The following is a 24,326-nucleotide window of genomic DNA, read 5'->3' as shown; positions in this document are numbered from 1 at the left end:
CCCATCCATCCATTATATATCCTCCCATCCCTCCATCCATCCACCCACTCTTCCACCTTCCTATCCACCCATCAACCCATCCATCCATCCTCCCATTCATCCATCTATCCCTCCATCCACAGAGAGTGCTGCATCTACAGGCCCAGGCATAGGATGATAAGTGCTTCAGAAAGCTGATCCTGTCCACACTGACGCCTGCAGGGCAGGCAGGTGTCCGTCCCCCACCCTCTCTCTGTGCCAACACTAAGTATCATCACGAGCACCTTGACCACTGGGCTGATGAAGATCATGTTGATTTCCCACTCTCTCTAGACTCGCTGCCTCTCTCTTCACCCAGAGCATGCCACCCTGGGATAACATTCATCGAGTTCTACTCATTCATGGGAACTTTGGGTTTTGTCGCTGTTGGGCATAGAATGGAATCTTTATCTTTGTTTCTCGCTCCTTTATTTCTACTCATTTATTCTAGAACATGAGCAACTGATTCTGGGGCTGGTGCTCCCCAAGGGCAGCAGGTCCCTCTGCTTTCTTTCAGGGCATGGTCTACGGGACACTTGCAGTCTCTTGCCCCAATCATGCCCATCCTGGGGCTGCAGGGGCACCCTGGAATGATCTGAACAGGTGCTGATAGAGGGGCAGATGTAAGCACCTTCACCCAGGAGAGGAGCCCTCTGGGGGCTGCAGGGATCCTGAGTCCGTGGCATGGGCATGAGGGGGTGAAGGGATGTGAGGTTGGGGGGGGCGGCTCTCCTTCCTCTCTGGCCATCAGCGATTGCCACGTGAAGCCAACTACCATTACGTCTCCTCAGGTCACTACTGTGCAGCTCAGGGCCTTTCCTGAAGGGACCGGTAGAGCTGATAGGGAGCCTCAGTGTCCAGGGCTCTGGGGCTTGGACTCTGTTTCTGGATCTCCTGGGGAAGTGGGAGGGAGGGGAGCCAGGTGCCATCACAGTCCAGAGGCACGAGCAGAGACGTTTCTAAAGATCGCTGGTGGAAGGACACTGTCACGTTAGGATTTCCCCAGCCCTACGTCTGTGCCCCCTTTGGTCCAGCTCCATCACGGGCAGGATGAGAAGAACAAGACTCACCTGCCCCTTGGGCACCCGTGCAGTCTCAGACCCACCCCAACACACTCCAACCAAGGCCCACAAACACAGGCGGATTTCCATGGAGAAGGAGTCTGCTGGGACATGGGGTGGAAATCAAGACACCAGTGCCCGCGAGATCCTTGCACGTACAGCCCAGTCCACTACAGAAATGTGCTTTCCAGGTGTTCCCAGGGTCCACCTGATGGCCAGATGCAGGCCAGCCAGGGGCTCTGCGGGGAGAGGAACTGCCCCCTGCAGCACCCAGGCCTTCGCTGAGGCGGAGTCTCTGTCTCCACACCTGGGAGGTGCAGAGGAGGTGGCCAGGCCAGGGGCGAGGGCCGGCCAGGGGTGGGCGGCTGCCTCCCTGCGCCCAGGTGAGGACGCCATGTGAGTGACCTTCAGGGCCTCGGCCCGTGCCCAGAGTGAGCCTGTGCCCCAGCCCAGAGCAGTCCTGGAGCACCACCGGAGCCACAGACACGGCGGTCAAGGGCTGGGCACCTCCAGGGCCCCTGCCCCACCTGCACAAAGCGTGACAGGGGAGGCCACACAGGGTGGACAGCAGGCTGGGTCAGGGGGCCCGCAGCCACGTGGGCACAGCTGCCAGGTGATGTAGGATGACCACATGAGATCCCAAGTGCTGACCCGAGCACAGGCAGTGCAGGGCGAGGAGGGCGCTGGGCTCCAGAGCCAGGCTGCTGGGTCCCGGTCCATCCCCGCCCCGCAGTGGCTGTGTGAGGTGGGGCAAGGCACAAGCCTCTCTGTGCTCCTGCTTCCTGGTCTTTACAACTGCACATAACCACAGCGCCAAGGCTTGAGCTGGAGGAGGGGCTGGAGGGGAAGAATGTAGGGACCCCTGAGGGCAGCTGCCCAGGATGTCCACCATGGGCACAGCACCGCCCTGGTTCCAGGTGCACATGCAGCGCTGCCATTTACCCCCTGTGCCGGGGAGCCCACGCCAGGGGACCGTGGCTACCTGGAAGAGCCCGTGGGGGCTGCACCCAGAGGCCCCCACATGGGAGGCCACTTCCTGGGAGGCATAAAGCCAGCTGACCCCCAGGGCTGCAGGTGCAGGGGGCTCATGGGCCAGGAGTGCTGGAGCCGGTGGTTGGCCCTGCTCTGCAGCCCCTTGCCCTTGACTCTGGTCGTGGCCCTTCAGCCTCCAGCCTGGACAGTCCCCCACCCATCCAAGACCACAGGGAAGGAGCGTGTGGGCAGCCACGGCCGGCCCCTGGGGCCTGCGTGCTCCTGAGGCCGTTTCCCAGGGCTGGGCCCCTGTCTGTGGGCAGGCGTCACGAGGGAAAAGCACTGGGGCGTGGGCCCGCCGCGGGTGCAGCACCGCGCCTGCTCACCATGCACTGGAACGGGGGCCGCACCAGGCGCACTGGGGTGCAGCACCGACTCAACAGGGCACACAGGAGGCTCAGCTTGCCCTGCAAAGGAGACGTGGCATGAGGATGCGGCACGGCTGAGCGACGCGTCCAGAGAGGGTCAGGCACCCCTGCTGAGCCCCAAGAACCCACATGAGCTTGGGAGTGGAGCCTGGCAGCCTGCGTGCCTGCTGGGGTGGTGGTCGCTGTGCTGTGTCAGAATCTGGAACAAGACACCCTTTTGGCATGGGGGGTCAGTGGCTCGTTTAGGGGACAAGTTCCCAGGTCGGGTGAGCTACACCAGGAGCCAGGAGAGGTCCCTGAGGGGGCAGCCGGGGGGTGTGGGGAGCTGGGCAGGAGCCCACGGTGGGCAGGGAGGCCTGTGCTGGGGTGGAGGAGGAGGGGGCAGGCAGGGGCCAGGTGGGAGGTCCCGTGCCCAGCTCAGGGGCAGGTTCCTGATATGGGGGTGGGAAGGGCAGAGAACAGTCCAGAAGGAACCCTGGGCCGGTGGAGGGCAGCACCTTGCTGGCCTGAGCCACAGGGTGGGGCAGGTCTGGGCCAAGCAGGCCGAACAAGTCACTGTGTCAGGACAAGGGCAGGGCTGGCTGTTCCAGTGCTTTCCAGGGCTGCAGAGGAGCACAGAGCAGACGCAAGAGCAGGATGGAGGGGTCCAGCCAGCAGGAGGTTGGGGCTCTTGTCCTCCAGGTGGCCCTTTCACCCCAGGACCCTTGGCCTGGCAGGGCTCTCCCAACCAGGTGGGCAGCAGCGTGTCCAGGGAGGGGTGAAGGGCTGAGACTTGGGCTCCCAGGACTCAAGGCCCAGCACTGGTCACTCGAGGATGGGGTCTTGGGGCTCCTCCTCCCTGCAGCCCTGCACCCTTTGTCACCAGCCATGAAGCCAGCAGCTCTTGTCCTCATTCTGCCAAAAAGGCTGCTGCTGGGCTGGGCACAGCTGCGGTGTCTCAAGAGAATTGAGAAGGCGCTAACAGCGGCTGCTCAGCACGTCTCTATTTCTCTGACTCATTCACCCCTCTTTGTGGCTCAGGCTGTTTTTCTCCCTCCACTGCTGGCTGGGGTTTGAAACTTGAGCCACACCTGAGCTGAGGAAACCTGGGTGGCAACCGGTTACCTGACTCCTGTGGGCTGGCTGCCAGCACCCAGCAACCAGGTGGGGCAGGGGCAGCTGGGCTCAGTTGACTTGGAGCGTCTGGGACACTGACCCACAGCTTCGTGCCCTCCCCTGGCCCCCGGCACCCAGGGAGGAAGCAAAGCACCCCGGACCCTGGACTCCCCCAGGTGGAGCCTTCCAGCAGGGCCTCTGCACCTGAATCATCACCCTCTCCCCTGCCCCAGCCCTCCTCACCTCCATTTGCCTCACATGCCCAGTGCCCGGGCAGTCACAGCAGCGGGTAATCATCATGGGGCACGGCGGGCTGCAGCACACTGTCTGTAGGAAGAGAAAGCGTCTGCTCCAGGGCGGCACAACGGGGGGCGGGGGGGGGGGCTGGTGCTGCCACTCAGCCGATGTTTGTGGGGTGAATAAGGAACAATCGAGTGACGGACCCCGGATTCCATCCACAGCCCGCGCCTCCAGGGAGCATCCTCTGGGGCAAACAAGACGGCATCTGGCTCGTCCCCAAAGTGCTGCAAAGCTCCCCTGTCCCCTCGCTCGTCTGATGCCCCCATTGGCAGAGCCTCGCCTTGAGGCTGTGCCCTGTGTGAGGCTTGGATTGAGGGCCCCAGAAGAGAGGGGTTCACGCCTGCAGCCGTGCTCTCTGGGGGGAGCCATCTGTAACAGGACGTGCCCAGGACGCCACTATTGGATGGGTAGCCAAAGAGAAGTGGGGGCTCTGTACACTGCAGGAGCCTCATGAAGGAGGAAACGTGACTTGGGAGGAGTCTGAAAGCAGAGGATGGAGGGGACCAAGGATGGCGCCATGTGGCCGAGGCATGAGGCCAGCCAAGGACCCCGAGGGCCACAGTGACTGGCACTGGAACCCTGCGGACCCGGGAGAAAGCTGGCCTTCTGGGCTCCAGACCAGAGACAGTGACCTCCAGGTTCAAGCCACCTGGTGCATGGCATTTGTCAGAGCAGCCCTGGCAAATGAAGACACCACGTGTTGGGCCAGCCAGGGGTCTGCGCATGGGCAGGGGATGCCCCTCAGCCACTGGGCTCCAGCTTTGAAAGCACGACCGCCCCAGGTCCACCTGGCCCCATGGCTGCTGCCCTGAACCCGGCCCTGGGCTCCCCCGGGTGGGTGCCCCTCACAGCTCCATGTCAGGTAAGGTCCCTCACCCACCCTCAGCCCTGCAGGCCGCAAGGGCTGACCTGGCCAGGCCCCTCTGCCCACCAGGAGACCGTGATTAAGAAAAGGGCACGGCAGATCCCAGAGCTGGGTCCTTGCAACATGAGGCTCCTTTTCCAGAAGCTTCCCTGAGTCCTGGGCAAGTACCATCCTGCCAGCTGGCAGGGGCTCAAGTGCCCCACTTGTCTCAGGAGGGTCCATGGCAGACCCCCCACAGGCTGCCCACACTGCCCCTTTGGTGGGAGCCTGGGAAGGGGGATTCCTGGCTTCCCTAGCAGCCTCCAAACCCCCCACCCCTGCGCCCCCCTCCTCCTGCTCTGCAGGCTCTTGGCACAGGCGGTGGAGCTCCTGGGGTGGGAGCGGACCCCTCCATGGGCCACGGGAGGCTCGGTGCATGGCAGATGAGCTCACAGGAAGTCAGGACGCACTTAGGACTTACCCTACATGGGTCCGGCTCCCTTTTACACTAGAAAGTTAAAAAGACATAGCCAAATAAGATTAATAAGAAAATGAAATAATACTAGTATTTAAAATAACAAGTAAAATACAAAAAAAAACTTTAAAAATTGACATAATATAAAAAGTTTTTAGACACTGTGTCTTTCATCACTGTAAGGTCTGTTGTCTTGTATGTACAGTAATAATTTCTCCTGTATATTCCCCGAGGACCTTATTTTTTCCACTTTATTTTCAAAGAAGCGTAGGTTACAGAAATGTGGGAAGGGGTCCACCTGGGGCATGCCTTGAAGGCATATGAATATGTACAAGTGTTCACTGTCTGGATGGTTGAAGACCCACACAGTAAGCAAAAGAATATTGAATTCCCATGCTGGGGAGTGCTGCTGCATTCTTTAACAGCATGGCAAGAATCTCCCAAGTACAAGGGCAGTGCCTAGTGAAGGAGGAGAGACCATGATGACAGGCCCTGCATATTGATGACTGTACTTACAGACCTGTCCTTGTGAATTTGAAACTTAGCCTAACATTATATATTGCCTAAGAGTTACCTCCTGAATGCTTCCTTGTTGTCGAAATGTGGCCTCTCTGAAAGCCAAACTCAGCATATAAACACACTATCCTTTTCCTAGCATGGGACATGATGCCTGTGGATGAGCCCCCCTGGCACCAAGGGATTATTACCAACACCAACGAACAATGCATGCAGAAAAAGACCTTGACCAAAAGGGAGAAATACTCAATACAAATGAGTTTTTATGGTTAAGAGATTTCAAAGTGAATCAGAAGGTCATTCCAGAGGTTACACTCTGCGCATCTCAGCAGGCTCAGCAGGATCCCATTGACTGCCACGGTAAACAATGCCTCAAACAGCAGGGCTCCTAAGAGCTAGAGACACCCAAACACCAAAAGCAGCACAGAGCCCCTCAGGAGTTAGGCACCCTATCAGCTGGCCTTACTCTGGAATCTATGCTCCTCAGTGTAACAGACTTAGACTCTTGAATAGTTTCCCTAAACAAGGCTCCTCTGTCCCTTTTATTTGAAATATCATTAGCACTCTACTTATTAAATGTATGTTCCAGAGACTTAAAATCTTTGGTCCATCCATGTGCCAGTTGGGTCCTGAATCTCAGCAGAGTTGCAGCACCTACTCTCCAGCTCATTGGACTCATCCAGCACAACTGACAAGGAGATGATGATGGACAACGCCCATCCCAAGAAGCAGAGAGTGTCTGCAACTGCAAGCAAGAGAGTAACATCCACCTACCACCTGGGAAACAGGGCCCCTCTCAATCAGAAACTGCATCACCATCGTCAAATCCTCAAGACTGCGGAATGAACACTGGACTAAAGTAGACTTATTACTATTCTATTATAGACATTATTCTAGCAATGGAAGAACTTCTATCATTGCTATAAAGGCAGTGGCCACCAGAGGGTCTGAGGGGAGGGGGAGGGAAGAAGAGGTGTCACATGAGGGGAATTTCAGGACATTGGAGTTGTCCTCCAGGACAAGGCAATGATGGGTACAGGGCATTATGGATTTTGCCATAACCTACGAAACTGTGCAGGCCAGAGTGTCAACTGTAATGTAAACTAGAGTCCATGGTTAGTAGCAAAGCCTCAATATGTGTTCATCAATTTTAGCAAATGTGCCACACTAAGGAAGGTTGTCATTGATGTGGGAAAGTGCGGGAGGGGGAGACGGTGAGGTTTATGGGAATCCCTTATGTATATATTTTTTATGTAGCATTTATGTAATATAAAGCTTCTTTAAAATTAAATATTTTAAAAAAAGACATAACCTGTGCTGGAAGGTGTGGTTTGGGCTCAGCCTCAGCCCCTGGGAGAGGTGGGGACCCTGCTCAGAGCCGCGGGGCACAGACTGATGCCTGCAGGGCTGTGGCCGGCATGGCTGCCTCTGAGCCTCAGTTTCCTCCTTTCTTACAGGGACACTGCCCCTCCCTGGAGGGCTGGGGCAGGCCAGACAGGCTGAGGCCACCCCAAGCCGAGAGCCCTTAGTGGGATGGTCCCCACAGGCTTTCCCTTGAGCGCTCCCTGGGCAGGGACCTGCCTGCTCCTTCTCTGCCCCCCCTTCTCCTCCTCCTCCCTGCAGCCCTCGGGAAGGTCCTCCAGCCCCTCGAAGTCCCCTCCTTCCTAGCCCAGGAGCACTCCTCTCTGTCTTCCTGCTGCCCTGCTGCACACTTGCCTCTGGTCACCTCTAGAAAGGCCGTGGGCACTGGAGCAGCCTGGCCCAGCATGCACAGCCTCCCTGTGAGCACCCCATGGCAGGTGGGGCAGGAGGCCAGTGTACCTCTAGGCTCCAGGGGGGACGGAGCCTGAGCCTTGGTCAGTCTTGGGAGATGCAACCATAGCAGGGGCGCTCACCTGCTTGTTCACTTGGCAGGGCACTCACCTGCCTGCTCAGGCAGCAGGGGCACTCACCTGCCTGCTCAGGCAGCAGGGGCACTCAGGTGCCTGCTCAGGCAGTAGGGGCACTCACCTGCCTGCTCATGTAGCAGGGCACTCACCTGCCTGCTCATGAAGCAGGGGCACTCACCTGCCTGCTCACATAGCAGGGGCACTCACCTGCCTGCTCATGAAGCAGGGGCACTCACCTGCCTGCTCACATAGCAGGGGCACTCACCTGCCTGCTCATGAAGCAGGGGCACTCACCTGCCTGCTCACATAGCAGGGCACTCACCTGCCTGCTCAGGCAGCAGGGGCACTCACCTGCCTGCTCAGGCAGCAGGGGCACTCAGGTGCCTGCTCAGGCAGTAGGGGCACTCACCTGCCTGCTCAAGTAGCAGGGGACTCACCTTCCTGCTCACATAGCAGGGGCACTCACGTGCCTGCTCAGGCAGCAGGGGCACTCAGGTGCCTGCTCAGGCAGCAGGGGCACTCACCTGCCTGCTCACGTAGCAGGGCACTCACCTGCCTGCTCACATAGCAGGGGCACTCACCTGTCTGCTCACATAGCAGGGGCACTCACCTGCCTGCTCACGAAGCAGGGGCACTCACCTGCCTGCTCACATAGCAGGGGCACTCACCTGCCTGCTCAGGCAGCAGGGGCACTCAGGTGCCTGCTCAGTCAGTAGGGGCACTCACCTGCCTGCTCACATAGCAGGGGCACTCACCTGCCTGCTCACATAGCAGGGGCACTCACCTGCCTGCTCACATAGCAGGGGCACTCATCTGTCTGCTCACGAAGCAGGGGCACTCACCTGCCTGCTCACGAAGCAGGGGCACTCACCTGCCTGCTCACATAGCAGGGGCACTCACCTTCCTGCTCAGGCAGCAGGGGCACTGACCTGCCTGCTCAGGCAGCAGGGGCACTCAGGTGCCTGCTCAGGCAGCAGGGGCACTCACCTGCCTGCTCACGTAGCAGGGCACTAACCTGCCTGCTCACATAGCAGGGCACTCACCTGCCTGCTCACGTAGCAGGGGCACTCACCTGCCTGCTCACGTAGCAGGGGCACTCACCTGCCTGCTCACATAGCAGGGCACTCACCTGCCTGCTCACATAGCAGGGGCACTCACCTGCCTGCTCACATAGCAGGGGCACTCACCTGTCTGCTCACATAGCAGGGGCACTCACCTGCCTGCTCATGCAGCAGGGGCACTCACCTGCCTGCTCACATAGCAGGGGCACTCACCTGCCTGCTCACATAGCAGGGGCACTCACCCAACAGCACAGGTAGAAGAAGCAGCACAGCAACAGGAGGAAGAGCAGGGCAGCTGCGCCAGCCACCACGGGGATCCAGGGGAAGTCGCTGCTGCTGCTGCCGGTGCTGATGAAGCTTTCAACAAGTGGTGGTAAGGGTATCTCCAAGCCACGGGGCTCCGCCTCCTCACCACCGCCCTCGCCCTCGGGGGTCCCCTCCTGGTCAGTGCGCTCATCGCTGCTGTCCGCATCACCACTGCGGTACTTGGAAAGCCTCTCGAGGGCTGTGGCTGCAAGACGCTTGAAGAGCTTTGCAGGGGGCTTCTCAGGAGGCTTTCCAGGGGCCTGCTTGGGGACCTTTCCAGGGAGGTTTTTTGGGGGGGCCTCCTGGGGCATCTCAGGGGCTTTCTCAGGGGTTTGCTCAATGGGGCGCTGGCTGTTGACCTTGCTTGGGTTCCCTGCCTTGTCCTCGGTGGTTTTGGCAGCAGGATTCTCCCCCTGTGGAAAGGCCACCGTCACCATCCAGCCTTGGCTGCCAGAGAACAGGTGTGGCCGAGGGCTGGGCTGGGGCTGGGTGGCCCACTCCCAGCTCCCATCCCCTGGCATTCCACCCCCAGCCTCCTCCTCTCCTCAGGCGCTTCACCTTGGGGGACCCCAGGGGGGCCAGGAGTCCATGGCCAGATGCCCAGACCACCTCGGCAGCACCCAGGGCCACAGACGCCACGTGTGGCGGAGGCTGCCCCATCCCCCTGCCTGAACCCCGACCTGGAGGGGTGGGCCCTGGGGCCCACACAGCCAGGGGAGCCACAGGCCTGGACTCTGGTCTTGGTGGACCCCTGCCCCACCCACTCACCCTGGCTGCCAGGTGCCCCCCAGTGTGTCTGCATCAGGGCTGGGCCGATGGGCCCCGTGACGGGGGTGCCCCCACCCAGTACTCACGCAATCCTTTCCTCTGAATTTGAGGTTGTTGGTGATGAAGGTTATGCCTTTGTTGAGGCTGATTTCAACGAAGATGGGCCTAAAGCATGGAGGGGGTGGGCCGGTGACAGCCAGGTCTCCCCATGGCTGAACCTTGGCCCCCAGCTTCTGGGTGCAGTGACTTTGCCAGCAAGGCACTGGGGTAGTGGAGAGAACGGGGTGAGCTGTCCTTCCCCAGGGCACGAGGTCGGCCTGGCGCAGAGGCCCCGAGGGACACGGCCGGCCCCAGGAGCCCGGCATCATCTGTGCACCGTGTGGCCATGAGCCACATGAGTGGCAGCAATGGGGGGGCTCCCTGGGCTCCTCCGTGTGGACAGGGCACGTGGGCTCAGCTCTGGCGAGTGGCAGGAGCCCTTTGGAACCGGATGGGCTGAAGCGTGTGCCCCAGAAAAAACCATGTTCACGACCTGCACCCAGTCCTGGGGTGTAACCCAGAGTCAGTGGAACTTCTGAGGACATCGTTATGCTGCGGTCAGGGGAATGAGACTGCCCTTAGTGCAGTGACTGGGGGCTTTCAAGGGAAAGCCACTTGGAGGAGAAGATGCTGGAAGTCCTTGGGAACCGGCAGAGAGAGGAGAGCACATGGCCGTGTGGTGGGGGAGCCACGGGACCCCAGGATTGCCGGCTGCCAGCACCAGAGCGCTGCCCACCCTGGAGGGAGTCAGCTTCCAGCCCCAACACTGGCAGCCAAGAAATCACTCTTGTCAAGACAACCCATGGCTTGCTAGATGTCCCAGAAGTGGGGAAACTAAGGCAGGCACCCTCCACCTCCTGCCGTCCTCAGCAGAGCTGGGCCACACGGATCCCTGCCCACCCCCAGGACCACCCATCAGGGTAGGTACAGAGGGCTCCCCGGGTGCCCCGGCCGAGGGTGTCCTCACCCAAGACCACTAAACCACTGCCCACCTGGTCTCCTGCCACGAGGGTCCCCAGGTCGGGTCACTTACTTTCCAAGTATCTGAGGTTCTACTCCAGGACAAGTTATGACATTGTCTTCAGAAGAGCTTGCTGCTTTATCTAAAAGAGAAAACCCACAGCAGAAGGTCAGTGCATGTCCATCCATCCACCACCTCCTGCTGCCCTCGGCCAGACAAGTGGACCCTGGCAGGTGGCCAGCCTCTCCTTCAGCCATCGTCTACTCTGAGAAATTGTGGGATCCCTGGCACTGGGCAGCCGATGGTATTTAACAGAAACAAGGCAGGCAGAGAGACGTTCTCAGGGCAGGAACATTCTCGTGACTGGATGGGGAGGCAATCCCATAAAATATAACCATGAACAAAATAAATGTCAGGGAGTGTGAAGTGCATGACAATGAAAATGGGGAAGGCACAGAGCAAGGAAGTGAAGGGACATCCTCTCAGAACGGGTGGCCTGGATCATCTTTTACAGGTACAATTTCTCGTTTGGAGACATTACGATATTTGCAGATGAACTGACGTGATGTCCGGGATTTGCTTCGAATAAGCGGCAGCGGGGATACTGATGTCACCAGCTTGGCATGGGTGTGCCATTACTGACAGCAGGTAATGAGTATTTCAAGTTCATTCTACGATTCTCACAATGATTGTATGCTGTTGAACCTTCACTAAAAATCAGGCCTTTCCAAGGACGCAATGCTTGCTTTGAGCCCCAACAGGTGAGGAAGCCATCAGGGAGAGGTCTGAGGGAGGAATCTTCCAGGCTGTGGAGGGGCCTGTGCCAAGGTCCTGAGGTCAGAACTACTCGTGCTTGTGCAGGGAGGAAGGGAGTGAGCAGGACGGGCAGCATGGGCTTTATCCAAGGACAGCGAGTGTGCCAGGGCCTGACAGATGCCGGGGTGGTGTGGACTTGAAGGCAGCAGGACTTTTGGTGGCTGGATGCAGGGGAAGCAAAAAGGCACGAGGGGGCCGTGAGCTTTGGAGGAGAGGACTGAGTGGCTAGGGGTGCCCTTTCCTGCAATGGGGAAGCCTGACATGGGAGGGGATTTTGGATGCTTTGGCTTTCCTTTAGCCTTCGGTTACTGTGGGGTTTGGGACTGGGGCACAGGAGGCTGAGTGCAGGCCCACAGCTGTAGGAGCACCTCTCAGTCTGCAGCCTGCACACTCACTGGCCCCTGGACTGGGGTGAAGGGCACTGCAAAGAAGCCCTCTGAGTGGGGCTTGTCATTACAGTCATCCCCCAAGCTGGAGGAGCAGGACCTTTGCTTTCCAAGGCCCGGGCCCAGCTGCACCTGGGAAGGAGGGTGAGCAGCAGCATCCACTGTCTCTCTGCAGGATGGAGGCTGGGTCTGCCACCTCACAGGGTTGGCTCTTGTGGAATGTTTTCATTTCAACTAGGCTAGTTGAGTTCCAGGAAGATGGCATTGGAGTAGGCAGGCAGGGCTCAACTCTCTCACAAAAACAATGGAGAAAGGGCCAAAAGCTGTCCTAGGGACCTGCTTTGGGAGTCAACAGACCAGGACAGTGCTATGCAACTCCCAGGAGGGCAAGGGACAGAGAGATGAAGAACCCAAAACAACAAACCTGAGCTATCAAATGCCCACCATGGCTGGGAAGGGCTCCCCTCCCCCATCCCAAGATATTAAGCTGGGGTAAAAGCCCTGGCTCCCTGCAGCCCAATGGGGGGGGGAACAGATGTCCTCCTCCCTGTCAGCTGTTTCAAGGGAAAAGGGAAGGGGCATCAGAAGGCTTCTCTTCCATGAATTCAGCCAGCAAATCCTGCTGTGAATTTCAGCTCTGACTGCACCACACAGGAAAGTAGAGATTGAAAGAAACACTTCCACGGACAGGTTTTCCAAGAAACACCATGCGCTGGCTGGTCTGGAAATTGCATGGACAAAAACTGCTTTAAGGACTCTCTTAACCCCAATTCTTGGGAGAAAATCTGCACACCATTAGTGAATCCCTGGCCCAGTTTTGGTAATTTAAGCTGGGTACTTTTAAAGACTCAGAATAAGGTGAACCAAGTATCAAAGAAGAGCTGGGGCGGGGGGGGGGGGGGGAGGCAGGAAACAGGCAACAGAAGAAATTGACTATCAGAGCAAATTGATTGACATATTCAGATGCCTAGACATGAGCAAAAAATTACAAGCCATATTAGGAAGCAGGAAGAGATGGCCCAGCCAAAGGAACCGACCAAATATCCTGGAGATATACAGGATTTAAGAAAATTAATGAATGATAATCATGCAACACTCCTAAATCACTTCAAAGAATTGAAAGAAAATATGACTAAAGGGATAAAGAGTATTAAGAAGACACTGAGTGAGCATAAAGACCAATTTGAGACTGCAAAGAAAAGTAACAGAGCATACGCAAATTAAAGACACAATGGATGAAATTAAAAATAGAAAGATGAAGAGGAAGACCCCACATTTGAGGAAGAAAATGAAGAAATTGGAGGAGGTGCAGAAGGTGGACAGGGTAATAGAAAGAGACTTTTTTCTAAGGAACTACAGTGTATGATGTATGGATTTGGGGATGACCAGAATCCTTATACTGAGTCAGTGGATATTCTTGAAGACCTTGTCATAGAGGTCATCACTGAGATGACTCACAAGGCAATGTCAATTGGAAGACAAGGTCGAGTACAAGTTGAAGATATCATCTTCTTGATTCGAAAGGACCCAAGGAAGTTTGCTAGGGTTAAAGACTTACTATGAATGAAGAATGGAAACAAGCTAGAAAAGCATTTGATCACACAAACTATGGATCTTGATCCTTTTTGTACTTCTTAAAGCTTCCTTATCTTCTGGGTCAAATATATATAGTAACTGCCTATTTCCTATAGTAAGGTCCGGATATCTAACTATGAAAATGAAAGCTGGAGAAACATACAGGCTTCAGCCTTTATTTTCCTGTCTTCAATTTTAGAGCTTTTGAGTCTTTAATTGCCTGTCTTTATATTGCCATTGGGTTTTAATGATCATATATAAGTTAAAGGACCTTGCAATTCATGTAATTCCTTCTGACTTTTGACTAGATGATGAAGTAGTACTTATGTGTTAGGTGTCCTTTTTTGTCATTGTAGGCTATATTGTAGCTGTTTTATATGTGACGAGTAAATGGCACCTTTGATCCTGTGATGGCTGAGACATGTTTTTTATATTTTCTTAAGTTTCTAGACAAAACTCTGATATTACTAATGAAGTGAACTGGTTTGTGTTTCTCTTAAGTAGATGATGATATAGGAAAATACAGTATTTTTAGAGAATGCTTAAGTGTCTTAAGTGGTCATTTGTTTTAATTTTCTTCAGATAGCAAGAGTGTTTTGTTTTTTGAGAAACTAAGTTTCATGTAAATGCCTCAGTGTTGGTAGGCTTTCTTTATTTAAAATCTTTGGGGTTTATACATTCTGTTTGTCAAGCTTTACAACTGAGTTTCCCAAGTCAGTTTAAATCTTCTAAAAAGAAATGCTTTCAGTAGCATGAATGTCATTGCTTAAAAAGCTGATGGCAGGATAAGCATTTGGGGTAGTGTTTTATTAATATATTTGTTAGTACTTGTTCATTGTGGAAATGTGTACTTGCCTAAAAGCATATGTGGCCATGGAAACCACTTGTAGTTCAGGATATACAGGTTGTGTGTGTATTTAACTATCTTGTATTAAATTATTATTGCACTTAGCTTAAAATGAGAGTTGAAATTGCATTTAAAGTGATCATTAAATGTAACTATCTGTGAAACTGAATGTTTTGTTTTGTGTGCTGCTTTTTCACATTATCTATAAATCAGTGCTTGGGGAAATTCTACTTTCTTAACCTATTCATACAGGGAATAAAGTATGAAAAATTAGAAAAAAAATACATTAGAGGGAGGAGGTGCAAGATGGCAGCAGAGGGACGTGCAAGATGGCAGCAGAGAAGGGTGCTTTGAGAGTTAGCTCATCCTACAAGGCAGTTGGTGATCTCCCAGAACTATGTAAAGCACCTGCTTGGGGACCCTAGGAGACCAGATGAGCATCCTGCAACATCCTTGAAAGAATGGAAGGAGGAGACCTACCATCTGCAGAGAAGATTCATGAGTAGAGCACTCTACACTATGGAGGCCAGTGTCCATTCTCCACTGGTGGAGAAGCTGCCTCAAGGGCTATTCCATGGCTGGAGTTGGAAGCTCCATTTCCCAAAAATGGGGGAGGAAGAGATAGTTGGCCCCTGAATTCACGTAATGATTAGTAAACACGGCTGGGTAAAATATAACCCTAAAAACAGTTAAAGTTTGAACCTGTTCAAGTTGGAAAGCACCCAGTAGCTGCCATGTTAACTCTGCAAAAGCAGATCTCAATACATTCAACAAGATAGAAATTATACAATGCACCTTCTCTGATCTTAATGGAATAAAGCTGAAAATCAGCAAGAGGTGGAAAAAGGGTACATTCACAAATATATGGAAATTAAACAACACACTCTTATATAATCAGTGGGCCAAAGAAGAAATTTCAATAGAAATCAATAAATATCTCAAAACAAAAGAAAACAAGAGCACAACATATCAGAACATATGAGAAGCAGTGAAGGCAGTGTTGAAAGGGAAATTGATGGCACTCAATGCTTATACTAAAAAAGAAGAAAGAGCTAAAATCAAGAAGAATAAAACAACAGCAAACTAATCCCAAAGGAAGTAGAAGTAATGAAATAACAAATATCAGAAGAGAAATAAATGAAATGGAGAACAAAAAGCAATAGAGAAAATTAACAAAACTCATAATTGGTTCTTTGAGAAGATTAACAAAATCAAAAAACCCTTAGCTAGACTGACAAGGAAAAAAAGAGTGAAGATGCAAATAAATGAAATAAAAAATGAAAATGGGGACATTACTACTGATCCCACAGAAATAAAAGATATCGTAAGAGGATTCTATGAACAACTGTACACCAAAAAACTAGACAATGTAGATGAAATGGAAAAATTCCCAGGAATGTATGAACAACCTACACTGACCCTAGAAGATATAGAAGACCTTGACAAACCAATCACAGGTAAAGAGATTGAAACAGTCATCAAACAACTCCCCAAATGACAAGCCCAGGACCAGATGGTTTCACAGGTGAGTTCTACCAAGCATTCAAAGATGATTAATACCAATCTTACTTAAGCTCTTTCCAAAAAATGGAATAAGAAGGAACGCTACCAAACTCATTCTATGAAGCCAATATCACCCTAATACCAAAGCCAGATGTAGATATTACAAAAATTTTTTTAATTGCAGACCCATTTCCCTAATGAATACAGGTACAGAAATCCTCAACAAAATACTTGCTAATTGAATCCAACAACATATTTAAAAACTTATTCATCATGATAAAGTGGGTTTTATACCAGGGATGCAAGGGTGGTTCAGCACAAGAAAATCAATCAGCATGCTATACCAATAAGCAACCGCAATGCACAAAAACATCAGTGATGTTTCTATATGCTAATAATGTGCAGTCTGAGGAGGAAGTCAGGAAAAAAATTTCATTTACATTAGTGATTAAAAGAATCAGATATATAAAAATAATTTTAACCAAGGATGTAGAGCCCTTGCATTCAAAAAACTACAATGCATTGTCAAAAGAAATTTTTAAAAAGACCTAAATAAATGGTAGAATATTCCAAGCTCATATATTGGAAGACTAAATATCATTAAGACATCAATTCTACACAATTTGATATACAGTCAATGCAATCCCAATACAAATTTCACCAGCATTTTTTAAACATATGGAAAACACAATTATTGAATTTATTTGGTAGGGTAATGGGGTTCCGATTAGGCAGAAACATCTTGAAAAGGAAAAGCAAAGCTGGAGGACCCTCTCTTCCAGATTTTAAATCACATTACATAGCTACAATGGTTAAAAAAAAAAAAAAAAGCATGGTACTGGCATAAAGACAGACACATATACCCATGAATCCAAACTGATGGTTTGGAAGTAGACCCTCATATCTATGGTCAAGTAATTTTTGGCAAGCCTATCCAACCCACCCAGCTGGGGCAGAGCAGTCTATTTAACAAATGGTGCTGGGAGAATTAGATATCCATAGTCAAAAGAAAGAAAAGGAACCCTTATCTCATGTCTTATACAAAAATTAACTCAAAATGGATTAAAGACCTAAATATAAATGCAAGAACCATAAGGCTCCTAAAAGAATATGTAGGAAAACATCTTCAAGACCTGGTGGTAGGTGGTAGATTCTTAAACCTTATACCAAAAGCATGAGCCACAAAAGAAAACATGGATATATGGGACCTCCTCAAACTCAAACACGTCTGTGATGCAAACGACTTCATCAAGAAGGTGAAAAGGCATCTGACTAAATGGGAGAAAATATTTGGAAACCACATATCTGATAAGGGCTTGATTTCCATTCTAAATAAAAGAGAGCATATAACAACAATAAAAAACCAAACAATCCAACTTAACAATGGGCAAAAGATTTAGATGGACTTTTCTCCAAAGAGGAAATACAAATGGCCAAAAAGCACATGAAAAAGTGTTCCATATCACTAGCTACTAGAGAAATGTAAATCAAAACGACAATGAGATCTCATCTTACACCACATAAAATCGCCATAATTTAAAAAACAAAACAAAACAAGTGCTGCAAAAGATGTGGAGAAATAGGAACACTCCTTCACTGTTGGTGGGGTTGTAAATGGTGCAGCCTCTGTGGAAGACAGTTTGGCTCTTCCTTAGGAAGTTACATATAGAACCACCATATGATCCAGTAATTCCTTTACTAGGAATATATCCAGAAGAACTGAAGTCTGTGGCACAAACAGAAGAACACGTGGCACACCGATGTTCATAGCAGCATTATTCACAATTGCCAAAAGATGGAAATAACCCAAGTTTCCAACAGCCAATGAATGGCAAACAAAATGTGGTATATACATATGATGGAATACTATGCTGCATTAAGAAGAAATGAAATTGGGACACCAATGATAATATGGATGAATCTTGAAGACATTATGCTAAGTGAAGTAAGCCAGACACAAACGGACAAATCTTGCATGGTCTCACTAATATGAATGAAATATGAAGAATAAATTCATGGAGTTAAACCCTAGAGGACAGGTTATCAGGAGTTATGAGGAGGTCTGAGAAGGAGTACTGATGCTTAACGTATGTAGAATTTTTAATTAACTTGACCGTTAAAGCATGGAAATGGACAGAGTTGATGGTAACATATTATAGTGAATAACAGCTGGTTTATAAATGGGAATGTGGCTGGAAAGGGTGATCCAGGGATGTAAATGTCAATTGAAAGAAAGCTAGAGCTTAATCTAGGGACTAAATAACACAGTGAACCCACAGGTGAAAGAGAATTGTGGTTGATGGTACAGATGAAAGAGTGTCCTTCTGTGAGCAAGAACAGATGTACATCACTATTACAGGGTGGTGGAAATGTGGAGAAGCACGGAATAAATACAACTGGTGTGACCTATGGACTGTGGTTAGCAGGAATAATGTAATATTCTTGCATCTATGCCAAAGATTACTATGTTGATCATGAAGGAATATGGAAAAAGTGTGCCAAATGTACACTATGGACCATAGTTGGTGGTAATGGTGTAATGATATTATCTCATAATCTGTAACAAATGTTTCACTATGGTGTGGTGTGTTGGTGAAGGGCTGTTGTATGGCAATTTTACACATACACATGATTGTTTTATAGGTGCACAACTCCTGTAATAAATATATATTAAAAAATAATAATAGGGGGAAGTGGCTGTGGCACAATAGTTGTGCTCCAATCTACCATATGGGAGGCCCTGGGTTCACATTCTGGGGCCTCCTTGTGAAGGCAGTCTCACCTGCATGCTGCGGAGAGCCACCCAGCCCACAAGCAGTGTGGAGAGCTGACTCAGCAAGATGACACAACAAAAAAATAAAGGAAGACAAGCAAAAACACAGAAGAACGTGCAGCAAATGGACACAGAGAGCAGACAGCAAGCAATCCACAAGGGGGGAGGGGAAATAAAATAAATACATACAAACCCAGAAGAATGTGCAGCATATGGACACAGAGAGCAGACAGTATGCAAAAAGCCATAAGGGGGGGGAATAAAAATAAAATAAAAATAACAGACAAAAGCAGTTTATTAAATTAAAATAATAATAATAATAATAAGGTGGGTTTGGTGGGAAATACACCAAATATAAGATATGGACTATGGTTAGTAGTAATATTTTGATGATACTCTCATAATTTGTAACAAATATTTCAGAAAAATGCAAGATGTGGGGTGGGGTGATACATGGGTTGGGGTGATATATGGGACTCTGTATAATGTCATACATGTTTGTTTTGTAAGTTCACAACTTTTACTACACACTGTTTATGTGTGTTCATGTATGAATGATATACACCAATACAACTGATAAATAAATAATTATAACAATAATAATAAATAATATTTTTAAAAATACATTAGAACTTCCAGAAAGATGGCTGACTAAAAACACACTGGACTCTCTTCTTTCCTTAAAAAATATCTAGACGGCAGACATAAACAGCTTGGGAAAATAATCTTCTAGGGTTTAGGACACCAGGGGATGGCTGGACACTGCCCAGAAGAGAAAGGGGCAAGGGAAAATAATTGTGTCTACAAAACTATGCATTAAAAGCCATAGCTACAAATGCCAGCACCTTCCCCCACAATATAAAAACTTTTGAATTCTCAGGCCTCTGGATTGATGGCTACAAATGGGGCCCTAGGGATCTACCTCCCCAGAAAAAGTGAGAGAAGGACACAGCCTAAGGCTGACCCAGCTTTTGACCCACAAATTTGGTCTGCTGTGTTCCATGGGCCCTTCCAAGCCAGATGGAGCCACACCATTGTTTGTCTTAAGAGCTAGCAAGAGATTAAAGAGATCCAACTCTCTCAATCTCCCTCTCTACTGACCAGGACTGGTTTTTGAGGTCACAAAAAGGAGAGAAATTACTTCCCACCTGGGAAATGAGAGGGGGCAGCCAGCAAAGTTTGGAGAACTGCCCCTGAGAAAGTGTCAATTACAAAGCTATTAGCCTCCAGACAGGAAACTTTGTCACAATGATCCAGTCGATGTTGCAGCAACACACTTCAACTGGGCATTGAAAGAGGGTTACCAAAGATCGCCATCTGCTGGGTGACCAAGGATTTGCATGTGAGAAAATTAAAATTAAATAAGAAAGAGAGGCTTTTTCTGGCCTTTGCAATCTCCCTCCACAAAGCCCTAGGAAGCAGGTCTGCTCCCCATTACTGGGTTCATAGCCCAATTTGATCAACTAACCAGGACAATCCCAGAGACTCAGAACAGATTGAACCAAAAATCAAAGAATAGCAGTAACACATAGCCTCTTGCCACTAAAGCCCTATGAAAGAGGAAAAAAATTTAGCATCTGAGTAAACTCACCACCCTAATCAGATGCCTGGATATCAAAAATTACAAGCCATTAGTAAGAAAATGTTAGAAATGGCCCAAGAAAAGGAATATATCAAAACTCCAGAAGGGACAGAAGATTTGAGACAATTAATCAATGTGATGAACACAAATTTCCAAAATCAAATTAATGACTTGAAAGACAAGGCATCCAAAGAGATAAAGAATATCGAGAAAACACTAATCAGTGGCCACCAGAGTTTCTGAAGGGACAGAGAGGGAAAATAGGTGCAATACCGGGTATTTTCAGGACATTGTAATTATTCTGCATGACACTGCAGTGATTGGTATAGGCCATTATACATTTTGTCATAACCTATAAGATTGTGCAGGACAGAGGTTAAAAACTATAATGTAAATTTAATCCACGGGTAGTAGCAATGCTTCAGTATGTGTTCTTCAATTGTAACGAATGTACCACACTAATGAAAGATGTTGTTAAGGTGGGAAAATGTGGACGGGGGAGAGGATGGGACATATGGGAATTCCCTATAATTTTTATGTGACATTTATGTAATCCAAAGCTTCTTTAAAAATAAAAATAATATTACAATAGAAGATACTGAGCTAACACAAAGAAGAATTTAAAAACCTGTACAGAAATGTAACAGAGCTCATGGGAATGAAAGACACAATAGGTAAGATCAAAACCACATTAGAGGCATACAACAGTAGATTCAAAATGACTGGAGAAAGAATAAGTCATATAGAAGACAGAATGCTGAAACTGAAGAGAAAAAAGAAGAAAGAAAGAAAAGAATGGAAAAAATAGAGCAGGGGTTCGGAGTTGAATGATAACATGAAATGCAACAACATACATGTCAAGGGAATTCCAGAAGGAGAAAAGAAGGGAAAAGGGGCTGAAAGAATATTTGAGGATATAATAGCTGAAAATTTCCCAACTCACACAAAAGAAATGAACTTACATGTCCAAGAAGCTCAGTGTATCTCAATCAGAATAAATCTGAATAGACCCACTGCAAGAGTCATACTACTCAGAATGTCAAATGTCAAAGATACAGAGAAAGTTCTGAGAGCAGCAAGGGAGAAGCAAATCATCACATACAAGGAACACCCAGTAAGACCTAGTGCAGATTTCTCATCAGAAACCATGGAGGCAAGAAGACAGCAGTATGATATGATACAAATAGGATACTGAAAGAGAAAAACTGCCAGCTGAGAATCCTTTATGCAGCAAAATTGTCCCTCAAATATGAAGGCCAGTGTAAAACATTCACAAACAAATAGAAACTAAGAGAATTCATTAAAAAAACAAAAAGGATCCACCTTTGCAGAAAATATTAAAGGAAGAGTTTCAGCCTGAAAGGAAAAGACAGGAGAGAGAGGTTTGGAAAACAGGATAGAAGAAGGAATAGCAGAAAGGATAACCAAAAGAGTAAAAAGACAGATGAAAACAAGTCTTTGATACATGAAAACCAAAGAATAAAATGCTATAAGTAAATAATGTATGTACATTAGCATTATTGAATGTGAATGGATTAAACTCCCCAGTCAAAAGATATAGGCTGACAGAATGGATTTTTAAAAAAGAACCATCCATATATTGCTTACTAGAGTTTCACCTTAGACCCAGGGATACAAACCAGCTGAAAGTGAAAGGTTGGAAAAAGTTGCTTCACACAAATAGTAACCAAAAAAACAGCAGAGGTAGCTATATTGGACAAAACTGACTTGAATTGCAAAAAAAAGTTATAAGAGATAGAGAAGACCATTATATATTAATATAAGGAACAATCCACCAGGAAGAAATAACAGTCATAAATGTCTATGCACCTAGCCAGGGTGCCCCAAAATACATGAGGCAAACTCTGACAAAACTAAAGGGAGAAATAGACACCTCTACCATAACAGTTGGAGACTTTGGCACACTAGTCATATCATTAGATTGAACAGTTAGAAGATCAACAAGGAAACAGAGAACTTGAACAATATGAGTTAGGCCTAACAGACATATGCAGAATGTTGCACCCAAACTCAGTGGGTTATAATTCTTCCCAAGGGCACGTGGATCTTTCTCCAGGATAGACCACATGGTAGATCAGAATACATTTCTCAAAAAATACAAAGAGACTGAAATTATACAAAGCACCTTCTCAGATCATAATGGAATGAAACTTCAAATCAATAATAGACAGGAACTAGGTAAATTCACAAATGTGTGGAAGCTAAGCAACACACTCCTAAATATTCAATGAGACAAAGAAGAAATTGCGGGAAGCAGACATGGCTCAACCAATAAAGTGTCTGGCTACCATATGGGAGTGTCCGGGGTTCGATACCCAGGGCCTCCTGACACATGCAGTGAGCTGGCCCATGCACAGAGCTGCTGCACACAAGGAGTGCCATGCCACGCAGGGCGGCCCTGCATGGGGGTGCCCCATGCACAAGGAGAGCCACCCTGCATGAAAAAAGCACAGCCCACCCAGGAGTGGCACCACACACAAGGAGAGTTGATGCAGTAAAATGACATAACAAAAAAGAGATGCAGTTTCCAGGTGCCACCGAGGGTGCCAGTGGACACAGAGAGCAGACGGGGGCGAAGAAGGGGAGAGACATAAATAAAATAAATCTTAAAAAAAAAAGAGTCCTTTAAAAAAAAGAAGAAATTGCAAGTGAAGTCAGTAAACATATTGAGACAAAGGAAAATGAGAACACAACTTATCAAAAGTTATGCGATACATTGAAGACAGTCTGGAGAGGGGAAATTTATAGCCCTAAACACACATATTAAAAAGAAGAAAGAGCAAAAGTCAGAACAGGCTGAACTGGAGTAACTAGAAAAAGAACATCAAACCACTCCCAAAGCAAACAGAAGGAAGGGAATAATAAAGATTAGAGCAGAAATAAATGAAATTGAGAATTAAAAAATAGAGAAAATCAACAAAACGAAAAGCTGGTTCTTTGAGATCAATAAAACTGACAAACCCCTAGCTAGACTAACAAAGAAGAGAGAAGATGCAAATAAACAAAACCAGAAAGGAAAGAGATGCAGCTATGACCCTGCAGAAATAAAAAAGATTATAAGAGAATATAGTATGCAAACAAACTAGACAACCTCGATGAAATGGACAAATTCCTAGAAATGTACAAACAACCTACACTGAAGCTACAAGAAATAGAAGAACTTAAATCACATTTGAAGATATTGAATCAGTCATCAAAAAACTCGTAACGAAGAAAAGTCCAGGACTAGATGACTTCACAGGTGAATTCTACCAAGCATTTTGAGAAGAATTAACACCAATCCTGTTTAAATTCTTCCAAAAAATTGAAGAGAAGGGAAAATTACTCAACATATTTTATGAAGCCAGCATCATCACAATAACAAAACCAGATAAAGACACTGCAAGAAAAGAAAATTACAGACCAATCTCTAATCAATATAGATGCAAAAAGTTCTCAACAAAATAATTGCCAATAGAATCTAATATATCAAAAGACTTATAGATCATAACCAAGTGGGATTTATTACTAGTATGCAAGGGTGGTTCAACATAAGAAATCAATCAATGTAATACACATTAAGAAATTGAAAGGAAAAAAAAACACATGATCATCTCAATTAATGCAGAAAAGGCATTCGACAAAATCCAGTATCCTTTCTGGATTAAAAAAACACTTTGAAAGTTAAGAGTAAAAGGAAAATCCCTCAAAAGGCATATATGAAAAACTCACAGTCAACACTGTACTTAACTGGGAAAGTTTGAAAGCCTTCCCTCCAAGATCAAGAATAAGACAAGGATGCCCACTGTCACCATTGTTATTCAACATTGTGCCAGAGTTCTAGCCAAAGCCATTAGACAAAAGAAGTAAAAAAAAAAAAAAGACATCCAAAAGGGAAAGAGGAAGTAAAACCCTATTTGTGATGACATGATACTATATTTAGAAAATTCTGAAATGTCTATGACAAAGTTACTTGAAACAATAAATGAGTTCAGCAAAGTAGCAGGATATAAGATCAACATGCAAAAATCAATAATGTTTCTGTACACTAATATTAAATAATCCGAAGAGGAAATCAGGGGGGAAATTCCATTTACAATAGCAAGAAAAA

General features: G+C 48.3%; 1 protein-coding gene across 1 annotated transcript in view; it reads right to left on the bottom strand.

Annotated features, from left to right (window-relative positions):
* LOC131278949 (anthrax toxin receptor-like) overlaps positions 1-24,326 on the bottom strand; it is an 80,726-nt gene that overhangs the window by 37,777 nt on the left and 18,623 nt on the right. Inside the window, exons 10-15 of the mRNA XM_071215578.1 lie at positions 10,806-10,875; positions 9,820-9,898; positions 8,902-9,378; positions 5,200-5,226; positions 3,818-3,901; positions 2,438-2,518 (exon numbers count right to left, since the gene is read on the bottom strand). Coding sequence (XP_071071679.1) covers positions 2,438-2,518; positions 3,818-3,901; positions 5,200-5,226; positions 8,902-9,378; positions 9,820-9,898; positions 10,806-10,875 — 818 coding nt within the window. The remainder of the gene's footprint in view (positions 1-2,437; positions 2,519-3,817; positions 3,902-5,199; positions 5,227-8,901; positions 9,379-9,819; positions 9,899-10,805; positions 10,876-24,326) is intronic.

This window comes from Dasypus novemcinctus, chromosome 6, assembly GCF_030445035.2.
Source record: "Dasypus novemcinctus isolate mDasNov1 chromosome 6, mDasNov1.1.hap2, whole genome shotgun sequence".
NCBI lineage: Eukaryota > Metazoa > Chordata > Mammalia > Cingulata > Dasypodidae > Dasypus > Dasypus novemcinctus.
This window is presented reverse-complemented; position numbering and strand designations above follow the sequence as displayed.